This window comes from Platalea leucorodia, assembly GCF_965183815.1.
Source record: "Platalea leucorodia genome assembly, chromosome: 5".
NCBI lineage: Eukaryota > Metazoa > Chordata > Aves > Pelecaniformes > Threskiornithidae > Platalea > Platalea leucorodia.
The window spans coordinates 53,275,518-53,293,607 of NC_138827.1; the positions used below are offsets into that span (position 1 = coordinate 53,275,518).

At 54.7% G+C, this 18,090-nt stretch overlaps 1 protein-coding gene across 1 annotated transcript; it reads left to right on the plus strand.

The window, feature by feature from the left end:
* Window positions 1-134: 134 nt before the first annotated feature.
* LAMC2 (laminin subunit gamma 2) lies at window positions 135-17,976 on the plus strand (the record flags this gene model as incomplete). Its single annotated transcript, XM_082311527.1, has 23 exons — window positions 135-216; window positions 4,535-4,723; window positions 7,315-7,444; window positions 8,386-8,484; window positions 8,710-8,846; window positions 9,231-9,353; window positions 9,483-9,672; window positions 10,025-10,137; window positions 10,455-10,673; window positions 11,444-11,623; window positions 12,115-12,348; window positions 12,595-12,731; window positions 13,063-13,216; window positions 13,323-13,528; window positions 13,806-13,885; window positions 14,351-14,491; window positions 15,272-15,416; window positions 15,664-15,813; window positions 16,169-16,283; window positions 16,369-16,568; window positions 17,168-17,326; window positions 17,415-17,514; window positions 17,726-17,976. The coding sequence occupies 23 exons, from the start codon at window positions 135-137 to the stop codon at window positions 17,974-17,976; spliced, it is 3,534 nt and encodes a 1,177-aa protein (XP_082167653.1).
* Between the last annotated feature and the right edge of the window lie 114 nt (window positions 17,977-18,090).

Here is an 18,090-nt window from a genome sequence, read left to right on the forward strand (position 1 = left end):
CGCGCTCTTCCTGTTGGGAGTGACTCAGGTAGAGCAGCCGATAAAAACCACCCGAAAAAAAAGCAATAGGCAGCCGGTCACGAGCCCCACCGTTGCCTGCCGGAGCGGGTGCCTTGTGCTCCCCGGCATAAGAAATGGCTGGGTGCTGGCTCCTGGCCCTGTGCTGCCTCGCGGCGTCTCTCCTGCCTGCAGCCCTGAGCACCAACAGAGGAGAAGGTGAGGCTTTGGGAAGGCCGACTGTTCCTGCTTTCGCGCTGACATGCAATCCTGCCGTCAGCTTTGCTCGCAGCCCTGCCCCAGTGCCCGAGAGTCCCAGTAACTGGGAGACAGCTGGGTGCCACAGCACTCTGCTAGGGCGCTCTCCCCTCCTGCCTTTGGGATTAAAATTGGACCTGTAGGTGCTTCTCCTTACATTTCCTTTGGGGTTAAATATCCCATGAGCATTTAGACATCATTTTTTTGCTGGCATCCATTTTAGATAACTTATTTATGTGCAATTACTTTATTGCTTTCTGTATAAAGCCTTGCTACTTGGGTGGGATTCGGGTGTGAGCATGAGCATTGCCCGTGTTACTGCTGTAACCAAAACGTTCCCTAAGCCTGAGGGAGAGCTGGAAGCATCCAGGATCCAGTTTGCTGTAGCAACACGTGCAGTGTTTGTATTTTGTGTGAATCTGTGAGGCTTACAAGGTGCCCACGGCACCCCGTGGGAGGCAGCAAGTCTCCTGCAGTACATAGACTGACGGAGAGCTTTAAAAATCCAGAGGATCCTCTGGCATATGCGATTGTAGCAGAGAGGGCGATGCAGGGATGTTTAAGTGCATTCAGCCCAGTGGTAATTCGATATCAGGGTTTCAGTCGTATCGGCTTATAGTCTGGAGATGGGTACGTTTGGCCAAAATCGGGTCTTTATGTGTATTTTGTAAATACTGAGCAATTTCAGGGTTTTTTTTTGTCTGCAGTACTGGTGTTCTGAAATACGCTCACCAGGCTTGAATTGGTCCTTTTTCAGTTTTCCTTTTAGTACAGTGCAACATGATAAGGGAAAAAAGTGCTGAATAAGTGTTTGTTTGTTTGTTTGTTTGTTTTTGTTTTTTAAATACCTGATTTTCTTTACTTGCTACTTGGATAATTATTACAGCAGGCTTAACTGCATGCAAGTTTTAAAATACTGATGTAGGTTCCCCACCCCACCCCTCACCTTCCTGGCAGTGTGTAGGCAACTGCTGCTTTTCCATGGACTCTTAAACTTATTCCTATGTGTATGTAAAAGGGACACTCAATAACTGGCCATGCTTTTACGCTGCAGCAGGCTTTCCGAGTTGGTTCAGTGGTGTAAATTAGTCTCTTGTGCTGTTACTCCTCCAGTCCCAGTGTTAGCTGCCTGCTTGTAATTAGCACACGTAATCCCATTTTGCTTGCAAATGGACTGCTTGAGTCAAATTGGGTTCACGTGTGGCCTGGTTGAGTAGCAGAGGTCGGGGCGCTTGTACCTGGAACCGCGGAGAGCCGAGCAAGCATGCATTTGCCTCGGTGCTGTGTGCCTGCACGTGATGGCTGAAGGGATCTCCCAGGGTTCAGGGAAGAGTTGGGGTGTGGAGGTCAGAGCTTCACCGTGCTAATGAGGTGTCTAACTTGGTATGTTGGAAAGGAGAAGACACCAAATGGCAGGTTTTGGCTCCCAGGGTGTGGTCTCTCCCTGCTGATGCTGATGGAGCCCCAGGAGATGCAGGCAGGTCTTCCCACAGCAAGAAAGCTGTGGAGTCGGGTGATGGGGAAACCCAGGACTTGGGGTAGCAGATGTGACAGCCTTCTGGGTCACTGCCCCAAAAGCGTGGAGTGGGGAATGGCTTGTGTTGTCACGGAGGCTTAGTTGCATGCAAAGCTGTGTTGATCCCTTGATGAAAGGAGGAGTCTTTGCAGACCAGCTCATAAGTATGGAGCTATTGGATCTGCTCCTCGCAGACCCAGGGCCAACCTCATTTTCTGGTTTTGTGAATTTAAGATGACAGTTTAAGAGGTCCAAAGCTGCCTGTCTCTTTCTCTGAGCCTTTCTGATGTGGGAATTTGTCTCAGCATAGCAAACAAGTGTTTTTCATGCCTTATTCTGCTGGGCGGGAGTTGGGGGAATGATGTCGTGCTGGATGCATGCCTCGGACCTCCTTCATCCTGACGTAGTGCTTAAGAAATCCAGCTGCAAAGCTTCTCCTCTGTGGAGCCTGTTCTTCTCCACAGCTGCCTGAGAAATGGATGATCTCAGGGCAGAGCCTCAGGGCACCTGGATACAAAAAGGATCTGTCCTCAGTTGGTCCTCATCTCCTAGCAGCTCTGGCATGCTCCATCTCGTTAGCAACTCCAGTGCCTCACTCTTGGTAAAAATGAGCCTGCCTGAGCTCTCAGGTTTCCAGGAGAAGACCGGCAACAGGAACAGCTATGCAGGTGAGGTGGTGGCACTAATCTGCAACAGCATCTTAAATGGCTTTGGATTAGTGAGACCTGAATCACTGCCAGGGCTGGAGAGCTGGCTCTGAACGTGCTGCAGCCTTAGACCAAGACATGAAAGAAGGTTTTCATTCCCTGGAGGAATGGTGCTCATGCCTGTAATTTAGCAACTCAGTAAATCCTCTGGATTACATAGACGTAGGGTGATGCGTGGGCAGAGTTTAACAGCTTTAGTGTGAAGGGATGAGGGGTGGCATTGACCCCAGCAGTCCCGCTGTGAAGGTGAGCACAAATACCTTGAGAAAGTCCTGCGCTGTTGCTTTTGGTGGGTGGTTTGTATTGTCTCTGCTCTTTGGTCACTGCTGACGTCTACTGAGGCTCTAGATGCTTTCTTGTACCCTAAGAGGCAGAACTTCTGCATCCGCAGCTCCCCTCCTAGCAGGCTGGGGTGGCAGAAGACCTTCTGCAGCTGGGTCTCAGTCTCCTGGCAGCTAGGCTGCAAGGGAAGAACCGTGTTTGCCAGAGCTGGAAAAAATCTTTCTCTGTTTGCTGGCGCATGAGGTCATCTCCCTGCTTGGCTGCCGCTTGCTGAGTGCCTTCGTCTGGTATGCGGGATGTTAATGGGTGTGTGCGAGGGTGGCGGGCGGTGCCCAGGTGTGAGTGCTGGGCGTTGCGTGCTTGGGCGGTGAGCGCAGGAGGCTTCGCCGGGTCCCAGGAATCACAGATGTGGAGGACAGGACCTTGTATCCTTGGGCTAAGCTGTGCCAGAACGCTGGGAAAGAGGAACCTCCGTGTGTATATCAAGTACAATTTTCTGTCCACATCCATGCTGCAGATTTCTGCTTGCTCTTGGATTTCCTCTGCCTCCCCGTGCTGTCAGAGGTGACCTGAGCTGGGATGGGCAGCTGGGGACTGCCTTTCGCGTCCCAAGGAGGTCAGCAGTGAGCAGAGTTTCTCGGAGGGAGGTTGAGGATCCCATAGCAGCATCGGGGTGGTTTGCAGCAGCAGCTTGTCAGCAGGCTCTGTGCCCCTGCAGACCCTGCTTTTTCCCTCAGGGTGTTTCTTTCTCCTGCCTGTCTTTGCCAACCATTCTCGTAACCGTGTCTGCTCTCCTCGGTGGCGCTGAGGAACTTGTCTGAAATAAAGGTCCTCACGCTTAAACCCTCTAGTACAGGCCACTGAGGGCTTGGCAAGTAGATGAGAGGTGGCTTCAAGAGAAGACCTGGGCAAGGCAATGAAGAAGAGTGCTGGAGCAGGCATGTCTGGTGAGATACCTGCCAGTCTGCTCTCCAGAGGTCCTGTCTGTCCTGGCTGTAGTGGGATGCAAAAATCTCATGCCTATCCTTCGTGGCATCCATCATGCAGCGATGTTGGCAGCTGCAGCTTTCTTCCTGGGGAGGGTGGGGTGAGATGACCCGTGTAATCCTGCCAAAACCTTTTTTTAAACTCCCTCTCAGCTGGCATGCTTCCACCAAGCTCCTCTGATCACAAACCACTCCTCATCACCCCTGTGCTTGGCCGGGAGAACACTTGCATCACAGACCTAGATAGAGGGACCTGGTGGAAGTTGGTTGAGCTTTTCCTTCTGGGCTTGCTCCTGATCAGAGGCCGGGTGAAACCAAGCATAACCTCAGGGGTTTTTCCCTGAAGTCACCAGTAAAATTCCCCATGCTTTTATCAGGACAAGGTTTGGGGTTTTGTTTACCATCTCTGCTTACTCAAAGACCTCATTGTGTTGGAAGGCGTCTGAAAGGATGGAGAACATCCCTGGCCGTGCCGCACTGTGGAGCAGGGCTGCTTGGCTCAGGGGGTTTGTCCATCCTGAGCTGTGTTGGCAGTGAAACCAGGCATTGCTCCAAAGCACGGGGATGTGGAGCACGGCGTGGGCATTGGTGGCATGTGAGTGGCTGATGGACGCAGACACATGGGGACCAGCGCAGAGACATGGGGACAGGGCTTGTTATTAGCAAAGCAATAAGAGGAGGTTTGCATCAACTGGGCTTGTTCCTTGGGCATCAGGGTGGGCTGACGGCTTTGTAGCTGGTGCCCTTATCTCTAAGCATCATTTGAGATGTCTCTCTCCTCTCCCCAGTCTGTGACTGCAATGGGATGTCCAGGCAGTGCATCTTTGACTGGCATCTCCTGAGGGAGACGGGGAACGGGTACCGCTGCCTCGACTGCCTGGGCAACACGGAGGGCACCCACTGCGAGCGCTGCAAGGAGGGCTTCTTCCGCCAGTGGGAGGAGGACTGCTGCCTGCCCTGCCACTGCCACCCCCGGGGTACGTGACCACCTGCTGGGAGAGGACAGGGTTGGGTCGGGGTGAAGGGGGGCTTAAAGTGCCTGTTGCCCTGCGTGTCCCTCAGCCCTGCTGAACATGTGGGCTAGGTCAGGCTCTGGGTCCCTGCACACCGGACCAGAGCATCACAGGAGGAGTGAGTGGGGCCAGCTTGTCTCCAGGTGGGATTATCTGGGGAGGTGCCAGAGCCCAGCGCTGTGTTGTTGCACTGCAAGTTGTAGGAACTCCTCCTCCTGGCTGCTTCACCGCTTGGTGCTGGGAGTTTTGAACCCCTCAGCAGGTCCAGGCTTCAAAACCCACCTGCCCCCCAAAATAATCACAGACTCACAGGATGGTTTGGGTTGGGAGGGAACTTCAAAGATCACCTAGTCCAACTCCCCTGCCATGGCCAGGGACATCTTTCACTAGATCAGGTTGCTCAAAGCCCCATCCAACATGGCCTTGAACACTTCCAATGATGGGGCATCCACAGCTTCTCTGGGTGAACTGTTCCAGTGTCCCACCAGCCTCATCATAAAACATTACATAGAATCATAGAATCATTAAGGTTGGAAAAGACCCTTAAGATCATCGAGTCCAACCATTAACCTATCACTGCCAAGTCCACATTTCTTCCTTATGTCCCATCTAAACCTCCCCTCTTTCAGTTTAAAACCTTTGCACCTTGATCTGTTACTACAGGCCCTGGTAAAAAGTTTCTCTGTCTTTGCACCACATCCCCTCCTGAGGCACAATGCTGTGAACTCAGGATTTATCCTTTTGCTTTTATGATGCAATTAAAAGCCTTTGAGGAGCTTGCCTTTATATATTGAGCCCCCTTTATGTATTGAAAGGCTTCAATAAGGTCTCCCCAGAGCCTTCTCTTCTCCAGGCTTCTTTTCTCCAACCCCAACTCTGTCAGCTTTTCTCCATAGCAGAAGTGTTCCAGTCCTCTGACAGTTTTCATGTCCTCCTCTGGACCTGCTCTAACAGGTCCATGTCTGTCTTACACTGGCAACCCCAGAGCTGTATGCAGTGATCCAGGTGGGGTCTCACGAGAGCGGAATGGAGGGGGACCATCACCCTCCTTGACCTGCTGGCCACGCTGCTGGTGATGCACCCAGGACACGATTGGCTTTCTGGGCTGCAAGCGCACATTGCTGGCTCATGTCCAGCTTTTCATCCACCAGTACCCCTTAGTCCTTCTCTGCAGAGGTGCTCTCCATCCATCCCCCAGTCTGTACTGATATTGGGGATTGCCCTGACCCAAGTGCAGGGCCTTGCACTTGACCTTATTGAATTTCATGAGGTTCACATGGACCCACTCCTCCAGCCTGTCAAGGTCCCTCTGGATGGCATCCCTTCCCTCCAGCATCTCAATCAACAATCCCTGCCTTGCCAAGAGGGACCCTGCTCCGCTCTGCCCTGAATTTGGTGGGTGGTCAGGAACCTGCTGATGCCCGTGCGGAGCTGCTTGCCCCTCCTGGCTGCCATCGTTATCTCGAGGATGGTGGCCAAACTCCAGTGTGGGAGTGGGAGCTTTCACCGTCTTTGTGAGTCAGGCTGCTGCTTCCTGGGTGTCACAATGTTTGGCAGGCTCCACAAAGGCTTTTAATTGCATTGTAAAAGCGAAAGGATAATTCCCCAGTTCACTGCGTTGAGCCTCGGCAGAGGAGGTGGTGCAAAGTTCTGTGGCGCTTGGGGACTGACAGGCATCTTCAGCCTCTCCAGCTCCTCCAGTGGCTTTTTGCAGGCTGCAACACTGTAAGATGGGATTTCTAGCTCTGGGGTGTTTTCTGTGGGTCTTGTGGCGGTTACACAGTAGATGTGATGGCTCCTTCATCCTCATCAGGTTTTGGCTTGCTCTGCAGTAGATAGATAGCTTGTGCCTCTTGCACTGAGGTGCTGTAGATAGATACCAAAATGCCTGTTGCTATCTGTCAATGCAGGAAGATTGCTAGAAGCATCACCTGAACATAAAAAAACAGAAGGCAAGAGGACAGAGCAATAAGCTTTGAGGTGGTGGGAGGGTGAATATCCCCACGAGTGCCCCCCAATGCCAGCATGCAGGGAAGGTCCAGCAGTAGGATGGCTGCCTCTGGCTCTGGTGTCCTCTCCCCTCGGTGCCTGCATGTGCACAGTGGTAGGTCAGAAAAGAAAGAGCCTACCACAGCTCTCAGCCCCATAATGTCCTTGTGGTGGCACCGAAATCAAGTTGTACAGATGTCTACTAGCAGAGGGTTCGGCAAAGAAGAACTAATTCTCCACTTGGTTTGTGTGCCCTAGAGTCCATCTTGTCCTTCGCAATGACCTTTATAGTAGGGAAGAAGATACTTGTCCTGGTCATTTGGTCAATGCCTGCTGGGATTTATCTCCTCCAAGTCTCCTGCATCAGTCGGCGAGGCTGGAGCAGCTTTAACAGCCAGACCTGGTGTCTCAGCCCTGTGCTGGGGCCTCAAGGGGGGACCTGTCACTGAGGTGGGGTTGCTGCTGCAATGACGGTGTGGCGCTTTGCTCCCCTGTCCCACCAGCAGCATCGCCGGGAGGGTGCAGAGAGGTACCTGTCTGAACCTCTCCTTCCTTTCTTTCCGCAGGTGCCCTTGGCCCGCAGTGCGACAGCGATGGCCGGTGCAGCTGCAAACCCGGCGTGATGGGCAAGAAGTGCGACCAGTGCCAGCCGGGCTTCGAGTCCCTTTCTGAGGCTGGCTGCCGAAGAAAGAGGCAGTAAGTGTTGACGACCATTGATGGCATGGGGACAGCTGGAGGGACAGCATCCAGAGCTCTCCCAGCTGCTGTAAAGAGCCCATGCTGGCTGAAACCACCCCGTGCAGGGGTAGAGGCTGTTTGTTTCATGGCTCCACACCAACAACCCTATACTACTGTCACTGGGAGAGAGCAGGCTCGAGTGGGGCTAGACCTTCCTTCCAGCCCACAGAGCTTGCTGCGACACAACAGCAACAAAACCAGAGTGAAGCAATTGCTTTGTTATCCAGATAATGCCAAACAGGCACCAGCCAGGCTAGCCGTGTAAAATAAAACTTGCACCCACGAGGGTCTGCCTGGTGTCAGTGCTACTTGCAAGGACTGCTTCCATGCAAACGTGCATGCAAAAATCAACTCCTTCCTTTGCACAGAACCCCGTTTAAACACCTTTCAAAGTGTTTCTGGTTCGGCTTCCTCATCGCTGTGTCCTCTTCTTCCTTGCTTCACCCCACTGTTGCTCCTTTGAGCCTCCTGGCAGGCAAAGGGTGGGGGTGAGGGGTGGCTGCCTGCAGCTGTGCTGCTGTGCCTGGCCTCCTGCCAGAGCCTCCCTGGCATGTTGCTGCCTGTTGGAGCTCAGCCAGGGTCTATTAAGCTCAGCCAGGGTTTATTAAGCTCAGCAGAGCTTCACTTTGCTCTTGTAGATGGGTCTTGCTAAAGAGAGGCACCTGGGATGGTTGCTCTGGGGTGTCCTGGGGCAGTAGCACTGGGCACCATCTCAGCCTGGCATCTGTTCTGCTGCAGCTGAATTATTTAGAGAGATGGTTCTGCCAATTATTTTTCCCCTTCTAGCATGGGAATGGTAGCTGGGGGAATACTCTGCTGTCTTGTATAACAGCTGGGGGCATGGAGCTCCTAGGCTGAGCTGGAAATCCAGGTGGAGGTTCCCGCTGTCCCTGTTGCAGGAGCCCACAGTGTGAGTGCGACCCAGCTGGCAGCACGGGGGGCTGCCTCGACGGCCGCTGTGTCTGCAAGGCGAGCGCTACCGGAGAACGGTGCGAGAGGTGGGTGTCGGGAGGACTTGCCGGATGGCTGCATGGCTTGTCCTCCATCTCCCTGGCAGTCGCATCCCTGGCAGTGCCTGCATGCCTGTCTCGCCATCCCAGCCTGGCGATGACCTCGAAATGTGGTGATGGCTGTGTTGCATGGCTGTCGTTAGAGGGCTGGTTGTGCTGGCCAGGAAGAGGAGAAAATGCACTTGAACTTATCATCTTCTTTCATTTTCCCAGGTGCAAGCGAAACTTCTATAACTTGGACGCCAGAAACCCTGCGGGATGCTCCCCCTGCTTTTGCTATGGGCACTCAGCTGTGTGTGTCAGCGCAGACAACCACAGCGTCTACAACATCACCTCCACCTTCCAGCAAGGTGAAGCGCAAGCAGGACATCCCTATGGCTCCTGGGGGTGTCTGCCATCCCTTCTCTTTGACGTGCTGGAGGAGCTGTCTGGTTCGCAGCCGTGCTGGGAGTCCCTGTGCTTTGATGGGTGGGATGGCTTGACCATAGGCAGAAGTAGGGTATGAAGGTGGGGGGAGTGTAGGCTTGCTTCATCATGTCTTTCCTGCCACTTGGGAGGAAAGCCCCATGCCCAGCCCAGCTTATTTACAGACATATCAGGGATATCTGTGCTGCCCCCTCGGAGGTCAAGGGGTAGGAAGCCAGAGGTTTTGACAAGATACAGCTCCAGAAAGATGCTGGAGTCTGGGAAACACCTTCCCTGTCCCCACTGACTGCTCCTTCTTGGTGCTCCAGGTGCTGAAGGCTGGCGAGGCATCCATGAAAGTGGGTCCCCAGCCCAGCTCCAGTGGTCCCCACGCCATCAGGATGCCTTCATAGCGGCGAGGAGATCGGAGCCGATATACTTTGTGGCGCCTGGTAGGTGCGGGATCGGTGTAGGGGAGAGGTGCCAGTGTACCCTTTGCTTGGCCTGATCCTGTGAATCGAGCCTTTAGGAGGAAGGCAAGATTTTAAGCCTTTAATTTTCTTCCTTCCTTCCCTTCGCAGCAAAATTCCTTGGTAACCAGCAGCTGAGCTATGGCCAGACGCTCTCCTTTGATTACCGCCTGGACCGAGGGGGACGTGAGCCATCTCCACACGATGTGGTCCTGGAAGGAGATGGCCTGAGAGTCACTGCCCCCTTCTTACCCCAGGGGAAGGTCCTGCCCTGTGGCGTCACCCAGACGTACACGTTCAGGTAAAGGGGGATGCTGGGCTGTTTGGGGCAGGCTGAGCAAGAAAGGCTGCAGCTTCAGGGAACTCCTAGATTCAGCTGTGATCCCTCAGAGGTGGCAAACAGTTGCTTGGTTTGGGCTGGAGGCATCTCAGGTTCTTCTCTCCTGGACGAGGAGGTTACTTTGTGAGCGGGGTGGTAGATGATCTGGCTTGAGGTTGGACTGGGTACTTTGCTTGGGGTCAGTCACGTGGGTGGAGGTTTTTCCCTGAAGCCTTGGGCTCAGGAGAGTGATAGGCGAGGGCTGCTGCATTTTCTTGATGAGGCATCTTGTTTTCTTGAAACCCATTCCACTTCTCTCCCCTCCCATGGGCAGGCTGGACGAGCACCTGAGCAGCAAGTGGAGCCCAAGACTGAATCACTTTGAATATCGCAGGCTGCTGGGAAACCTGACAGCTCTCTGGATCCGAGCCACCTTTGGGGAGTACAGTAAGTGGGGGCAGAGCTTGCAAGCACAAGGTTGGCTTATCCATTGCTGGAGACACCAAGTCTCCAGATGGAGACACCTTTGCTAAAAGGGATTAAAAAATAATAATAATAATTTTTAAAAATGCCCTAAGATGGGCAAAATTAAATTACAAAGAGATTGAGCAGGATGGCAACAATGGGGACAGCAAAGTCTTGGCTCCAGTCCATCTGCCCGCAAGCGCTGTAATGAAACATGCGACCTGTGCAGGTCCTAGGTGTGGGCAACTTGCAGGTGGAGATGCTGGCCACCGTAGGTGACCGTCTGTATCTCCCTCCAGGCACTGGCTACATCGACAACGTCACCCTGGTGTCGGCACAGCCCGTCACCGGAGTCCCCGCTCCCTGGGTGGAGCACTGCGAGTGCCCACTGGGGTACCAGGGGCAGTTCTGCGAGAGGTGTGCCCCTGGCTACCGCAGAGATGCCCCTGGCCTGGGGCCGTTCAGCATCTGTGTGCTGTGCAATTGCCAGGGGGGAGGAATTTGTGATCCTGACACTGGTAAGAGAACCCACCTCCGCGTTATGCTTGTAGGGCATATGGTATCACAGGGCAGCTGCCTGCATCCCAAGAACTGAGCTATACGGGGGCATGGGGAGCACTGAGTGAGATGAGATCCCTGGCTTAGGGGGCTGGAGTGCATGCAACATCATGGGTAAATCTCCCCAAAGCCTAGAAGTGCTGCAGCCAAAAATACAGGAAAGAATCATTGGGATCAAATCAGGCTTAGATGATGCTCATTGGAGAGGGAAAAACTTCTCATACTGGTTGGATAGCATTAAAAATCTTTTCTTCTGACTTTTTGTTTTAAAGATAATCATGATGTCAGTAGATATCAGTGATGTAAACATTTTTTTGCTACCTGTCTTGTTAAAATAGCCCGCAGTGTTGCCATGTAAAGTCAAAGTAAAGCAAAGTTAAGCTGTTATTATTTTCCAAGTCTGAATTGGAATTTCCAAATATCTGAGCATTGATCAGGAGGCACAAAATGCCCTGGGATGGGCTCCTTGGTGGGGTCTCCCTGGGCTCCCATTACAGGAGCAGGGCACGGTCCTTCCCGCGTGGTGAGGGACTGATGGGCAGAGAAATGGAGCATGTATGGGCAGGTGTGAGGGTTGCAAGGGCTCTGGTGGAGGATGTTGGACCATGGGTGCTTGTGTTGCAGTGGGTGGCATGGCCAACAGCAAGGGGTGGCCAGGGTGTGGAGTGGTGGAGGATGTCCCACTGGGGGTGAGAGCACACTGCCCTAAGCCCTTTCCTTCCTCCTTCAGGCGAATGCTACTCAGGAGATGAAAATGTGGGCAATAGTGTCAGCTGCCCCTTCGGCTTCTACAGAGACCCCTGGCAGCCACACGGCTGCAGGGCATGCCCCTGCAGCAATGGCCAAGGCTGCTCAGTGGTGCCAGGTGGCGAGGAGGTCATCTGTGACCGCTGCCCTCCTGGAGCTGCTGGTAATGTCCTCCTCCAGGTTGCTTCTGCTCTGCCTTTCCCTGGAGCTTCAATGGGGAGATGCAGGTGTCAGCGGGCCAGGATGCTCGGAGCTGGGCAGATCATCCCATCTTCTCAGCCTGGCTTGCCTACGGCGCTGCCGCTCCTGCCTGTAACGGGGTGTTGCAGCCCTAAGGGCTGTGTAAACATGCATTGCCCTGACCTGGGAACAGTTCTCATCTAAACAGATAACGTGGATGGAAAAAGGATGGGTGGGGAGGGAGGGGAAATAGAAAAATAGGAAAAAAACAAATAAGAAATGACTTGCTTGAGGTTGATCGTTGCACCCAGCTTTTGAGAGCCTGCCCGGAGCATCATGTGTTGGCTATGGCGGCAAGGACAGTGGAGACGACGTTGTGTCGGCCCTGATGGGCCCCCCATTTCTGGGGGGCAGAGGGAGTGAGGCAGCCTCTGCCTTCTGGGCAAGAGCGTGAGCTCCTTTCTCCTTTCCCAGGAGACAACTGCGAGTACTGTGCTGACGGCTATTTTGGAGACCCAGCAGCTTCCCGGCCCTGCCAGCCATGCCAATGCAACAGCAACGTGGAGCCCAATGCCGTGGGGAACTGCGACCGCTGGACGGGCGAGTGCCTCAAGTGCATCTACAACACTGCCGGCTTCTACTGCGACCGCTGCAAAGACGGCTTCTTTGGGAACCCCCTCGCCCCTGATCCTGCCGACAAGTGCAGAGGTGAGAGATGGGCACTGTTTGAGCTGGGGATGAGTAAGAAAATCTGTGCTGGAGCACAGGGTGGCTTGATGGGAAGGGGAATGCTGCAAAAATGTAAGGCTGGAAAGCAGGAGCAGGGGGCAGGAACTCAAGCATGGGGTTAAATGGTGGGAGGAAAGTAGGAGGAGAGGGTGGATGGAAGGGTGGACATGCTGAGACTTGAGGTGGGGACAGGCTCCTTTGAACCTGTGCCACTCTGACCCACAGCCTGTGCCTGTGACTCGGCTGGCGCCGAGCCTCAGAAGTGCGGGAATGACGGGAGCTGCATCTGCAAGCCCGGCTTCGAGGGTCCCAGCTGTGAAGAGAGCGAGTGCCCAGCTTGCTACAGCCAGGTGAAAGCCCAGGTGAGCATCTCTGCCGGCCCCAGGGCCACTGACCGGAAAGGGGCACAAAGATACGCATACCCTCAAGCATTTCCTCCTGGCCTCCTCAAGCATCTCCTGGTGCGAGTGAGAAGTGATTTTGCAGGTTGTGCCTGAACTTTGGGTTTGTACCTGATTCAACTGATAAAAACCCGATAACCTAGAGCTGCTGGCCTGCTGTGCCCCATCCAAAAATGAGCCCTCGCTCTGCTCTCCATCCTCTGGCCAGACTGTGGACTTGGTTCCCATCCTGATCTTTCCATCATGGGTTCAGTGTCCCACTGGCTGATGGCCTGGTCTGCTGTGGTTGCAGGTGGACCTGTACCTGCAGCAGCTGGCAGAGTTGGAGCGGCTGTTCTCGGAGGTGCAAGCTGGTGGTGGGACCGAGAGCCAGGAGCTGGAGGGGAGGATGCAGCTGGCTGAGGAGATGCTGCGGGCCATCCTTGGGGAAGCCCTGAGCCTGCAAGGTACCACCCACCCACTGCCCTTGGATGGGGACATCTGTGCCGTATCAGGGGAGGGTTTTGCTCAGTCACGAGTTTCTCTTCCGCCTCCTTCTTTCCTCCTCACCAGCCTCTGACAGGTCTCTGGAAAGCCGTGTGGCCAGAATGAAGGGGCAAGGGTCCAGCTGCCAGAGCCGCTTGGATGAGATCAAGGCAACGGTGGAGAGGCTGAGGTCTCTCGGGAGCCAGTACGAGAGGCAAGTGCAGGACACCTGGCAGCTGCTGGAGAGAGCCAGGCTGGACCTTGACCGCAGTGGGGCTGCTCTGCGTCGGGTGGTAAGAGCATCCTTGTGCGACGTGCTCTTAGTCTAGCCCAGGGCTGAAAAAAACAACATGGAGAGAGCAAGAATTTAATGTATTACCATTGTTACATTCATTTTGTTAGTGTGGAAGATGTTCTGGTGGCCCTTTCTGTAGGGCTGGGACCTGGAGAGGTGCTGGCAGGTGTCTTTGGGGGGCTGTGGAGGTTTAACATGCCGCAGTTGCCTCTTTCACTGCTGAATTGGATGGAGGGCAGGGAAGAGCACTCACGCCTCTCTTCCTCCCTCCTCAGACCATTCCTGTTTCAAACCTTCCCGGGGGCTCGAACCAGTTCTTGATGCTGGCCCAGGAGGCTCTGAGACTGGCAAACAGGTGAGTTGCTCCTGCCGTGGACCAAGAGAGAAGGGAGGGGGACTGAGATCCTGCTGGGGGCCCAGAAGGTCCTTTTTGGGGGTCCTTGCCTAGCCACTAGGCTGCAGCTGCCACAGCCTCTGTGCCAGCCCTGGAGCAGGGGAAGATGCGGCTGCTGGGCTGGCTTTGCTGCCCTACAGAGCTGTCCTTGGTTGCCTTTGAGGGTGGTGTTGAGTGTGTTTGGGGTCAGAGTTCGTCCCATGGCTGTCCAGTTGGAACAGGCAGCATCTGCCTCCCTGCAGTGCTTCTCTGCCCTTGGGAGACGCAGGAGGGGCAAGCAAAATATAGGTCCCCTTCTCAAACACACTGCATTTCCCAAGATGTGGAGGTGTGATCCAGCATCGCTGAACACAATAGTAAAGGAAGTTGGTGGGGAAGACTCGGGTGGGAAACATTTCTCACAAGCCTCCCCCCTGTGCTTTGCAGCCACCTGCAAGCTGCCAACACCATTGAGCAAGCTGCGAAGGCGGCACGGGAGGATGCGCGGCAGGCGCTGGAGCTGGTTCGCGGTGCAGCGGCTGGTGGAGAGGCAGCCACCTCCAGCTCCCTGCGAGGGCTGCTCGGGAAGTGAGTGGAGGCTGCGCTTGCCTGCGTGTCATGGGGGGATGTGGGAGGGAGAAGGGGGGTGGCCAAGTGTCCCCCTTCCCTGCCTCCCCAGCTGAGTTGCAGAAATGTGTGGTTGGAGGCAGGGCAGGCAGGGACTTGCAGGCAGGACACTGGCCTGTCTGAACGGTAGAGATGGAGGGTTGGCAGCTCTGTGGAGCATCTGCTTCCCACTCCACAGACCATGATGCTCCCTGGGGGTCTGCCCGCAGCTGGGGGAAGGGATTTAGCACTGTGTGTGTGAACAGGCTCCCGGGGGCAACTCTGCACCCAGTTGCAAATCTGGACTGTGTTTAGCCCAAGGATAGATTTAGCCCCACGTTGTTTGATCGGGCTGGTGCCTCTCCAGAGCCCACTGCTGTGCTGGGACTTTGCACACCACTGGTGGGGTGCAAGCAATGGCCCCGAACAAAGTTAAGGAGCTGAATGAGGATGTGCAGGAGGAAACATCCAGTGGTAGGGCAAGGATTAGCCGAGCCACTGCAGAGCCTGTGAGGGTTCAGCTGGTGTGAAACACCTTTGGATTTTGGAGCATGAGCAAGGAGCCAGTGGATGCCCTGCTTGGCAGAGGGGCTGGGATGGGGGGGACGTTTGCAACTGGCTTTCCCAGTGTGATAAATCTGTGTGGAGCCCTGGAGAGGGCTCAGGGAGCACAAACAAGTAAATGTAGGAGGCAGCATTAATGCTGTGGTGGGGTTTGACAGCTTGGCTGGTACCGTGCTCTTCAACCTCGCATCCATGCAGGTACGAGTTGCTGAAGTCACTGGCTGGAGGCCTGAAGGCTGAGGCCGATGGGATGGCCTCTGAGGCAGACAAGGCTTATCAGGGCAGCCTGGTGCTCCTCAACTCCCTGTCCCGCTTGACAAAGACTGACATCGGCTCATTTGAGGTGAGGGCATTGTTCCTGCAGGACCAGGAGATCCCCTTTTGCTCTCTCCTACTCCCTTCCTGCCAGGAGCTCAGCCCTTCCCAGGGCTCTGTCTCCATTGCAAAGCCATTGGATATGCATCTTCCCACCCTTTTGCCCCCATAGCTGGCCACGGCACAAGGAGCAAGAGACAAGCATTCATCGCTTCTTGCTGTGGGTCCTGGGGAGACGCTGGGACCCCCAGGCAGTCATCACATCTGTGTTTCAGGGGGAGGCAACCCGGCTGAAGCAGGATGCCAGTGCTCTCCTGAGCCTGGTGGACACCTACATGGCACAGTACAGGCAGCTGCAGAGCCGCATGGGGCGCTGGGAGGAAGAAATCAAGCAGCTGCTGCGGAAGGGAGAGGGCGAGAGAGCGGTAAGTAGTTGGCTGGGGGCTGCGGCTTGAATTGTCTTCAGCATGAGCTGGAGCCCCAGTGGGATGCCCGTGGCACCACCACTACTACGTGCTGTCCTAGCCTGTTTGCCTTCCTCACAAACACAGCCACTTGGGGTTGGTCTTCTGGAGCTGGTGAGAGACCTCACCGTGTGCATGGAGCTGCTGGTGTAGGGTCTTAGCAGCACGCCACCTCCATGTGAGGCAGGTTGAAGACCTGCTCTTGGAAAGATTAGATCTAAGATGACTCATGATGAGTGGAACTGGTTGAGGGACTGTCCAATGCTCCTGTACAGTTTCCTTCATCTGCCTGTTGTGTCCCTTTGGCCTGTTGCAGACACTGACGCAGCTGCTGTCCCGAGCCAGCCTTGCCAGGGGCAGAGCCCTGCAAGCTGTGAGTGCTGGTAACACCACCTTCTATGAGGTGGAACAGATCCTGAAGAGCCTCCGGGGTAATGTCCTAGAAAACCTTCCTTTCCTCTCCCTTGTGGGATCTCACAAAGGTAGCGCAGCTTCATTTCCACGTGTTCCTTTCAGAGTTTAACCTGCAAGCAGATGACAAGAGAAGGGAAGCTGAAGATGCCATGAAGAGGCTACCGATTATCAGCAGCATGGTTGCAAGTGCCAGGGAGAAGACAGACCGAGCTGAAGCAATCCTGGGCAGTGCCGCTTCTGAATCCAAGGCAGCCAGCAGGGTGGCAGAGGAAGCAAAGGAGATCACCATGGGGATCCAGCAGGTGAGGGCAAGCCCTGGGGCTATTGCTGGCAGAAAAGGGTTTGGAAGGGAAAACCATGGAAGAAGAGGGGATGGTTGGCAACTCTAACGGGTCTTAATGGTGGACCTGATGTGCCGACTTTTGGACCTGATGCATTGACTTTTTGGCTGATGTTTGTCTATAGTGGATCCTGCAGAGATAACAGAGTTGGCTGTAGATGAGTGGGTGCATGGGGATCTCTGCAGGAGTGTTTGTCCCGTGAGGATCTCTGTGGCATCTCTCTGTAGCCACCTTTTGGTGACCAAGGGGATTTTTCACTTCCACAGTCTCAGCTGCTGGTAAGCTTGTGAGCTCCCAGACTTGGCGTTGGTGGGTTCGACTCCCAGACTGTATGTTGTAATTCCCAAGAGATTCGCTGATATCTGCAGGAGGGGTTGAGCTGTAATCATAGAAACAACTCTCTGGAGCAACTGGTGGGAGCACATGAAGGATGCGGGACAGCCTGTGATAATTTTGGGTCCCTGTGGAAGGAACCAGTTTCCACCAGCTCCATGCCCCGGTGCACCCAGACTGATTTCAGCCATGCTCTGCCCCTCTGAAAGTCCCTTTGCATTCCCTAGGAGATCACACAGCTGAAGGTGGAAGCCAACAAGACGGCCGATGGCGTCCTCACCCTAGAGAAGGCAGTGGCCACCCTGCGGCGCGAGGCCAAGGAAGTGGATGGCGAATTTGAGAGGAAGCTCTCGGAGGTTGAGGCAGAGGATGCTGTGATACAGGAGGTGGGTCCCTGTCTCCTGCACTTAGCCCCCTTCCCTGTTGATGTTTGGGTGAGACTTGGCCTTACAGCTGCCACCTTGCCTTCTTCAGACAGCTCAGGAAGCTCAGAAGGTCCACGCCAAGGCTGGCCAGGCAGGGGTGGTCGTGCAGGAGACACTGAGTGCCCTGGAAGAGCTGCTGCGTCTGATGAGTAGGTTTTGTGCTGCTGCTGTAGGGTGTGGAGAGAGACAGGTCCCTGATGGGGTCTAGGCAGGGGTGCTGGGAGTTGTGCGGGAAGCTGCCTCAGATGATGCCTGTAAACAGGCTGGGCAGCAGGCTAGAGCTGCTGAGGTATCTAGAAAGATCTAGTCCTCAGCCTCCATCCATGGTTCCCTCTTCCTTGTTTTCCGCCTGTTGAACAGACCAGCCTGGTGCCATGGATGAGGATGGCCTGAAGCAGCTTGAGATGAATTTTAGCAAAGCCAAAACCAGAAGCAACCAGCTGAAGGATGAGATGTTGGAGCTGGAGCAGACAGCCGCGCTGCAGAAGGCCCGGGTGCGGACGCTGGAGAGCAGCATTGATGAGATCCTGGCAGATATTAAGAACCTGGAGGATATCCAGAGGAGTCTTCCTCCGGGCTGCTACAACACAAAAGCCATTGAATTGCCATGAGCGAGCTCTGGAAAGGCTGCAGCACCTGCCAGGCTGTGAAGGCCAGAGAGCCTGGCCCAGCTGCCCTCCCCAGACCCCGCAGGACTGGCTACATTTGATCATGTTGAACTGATC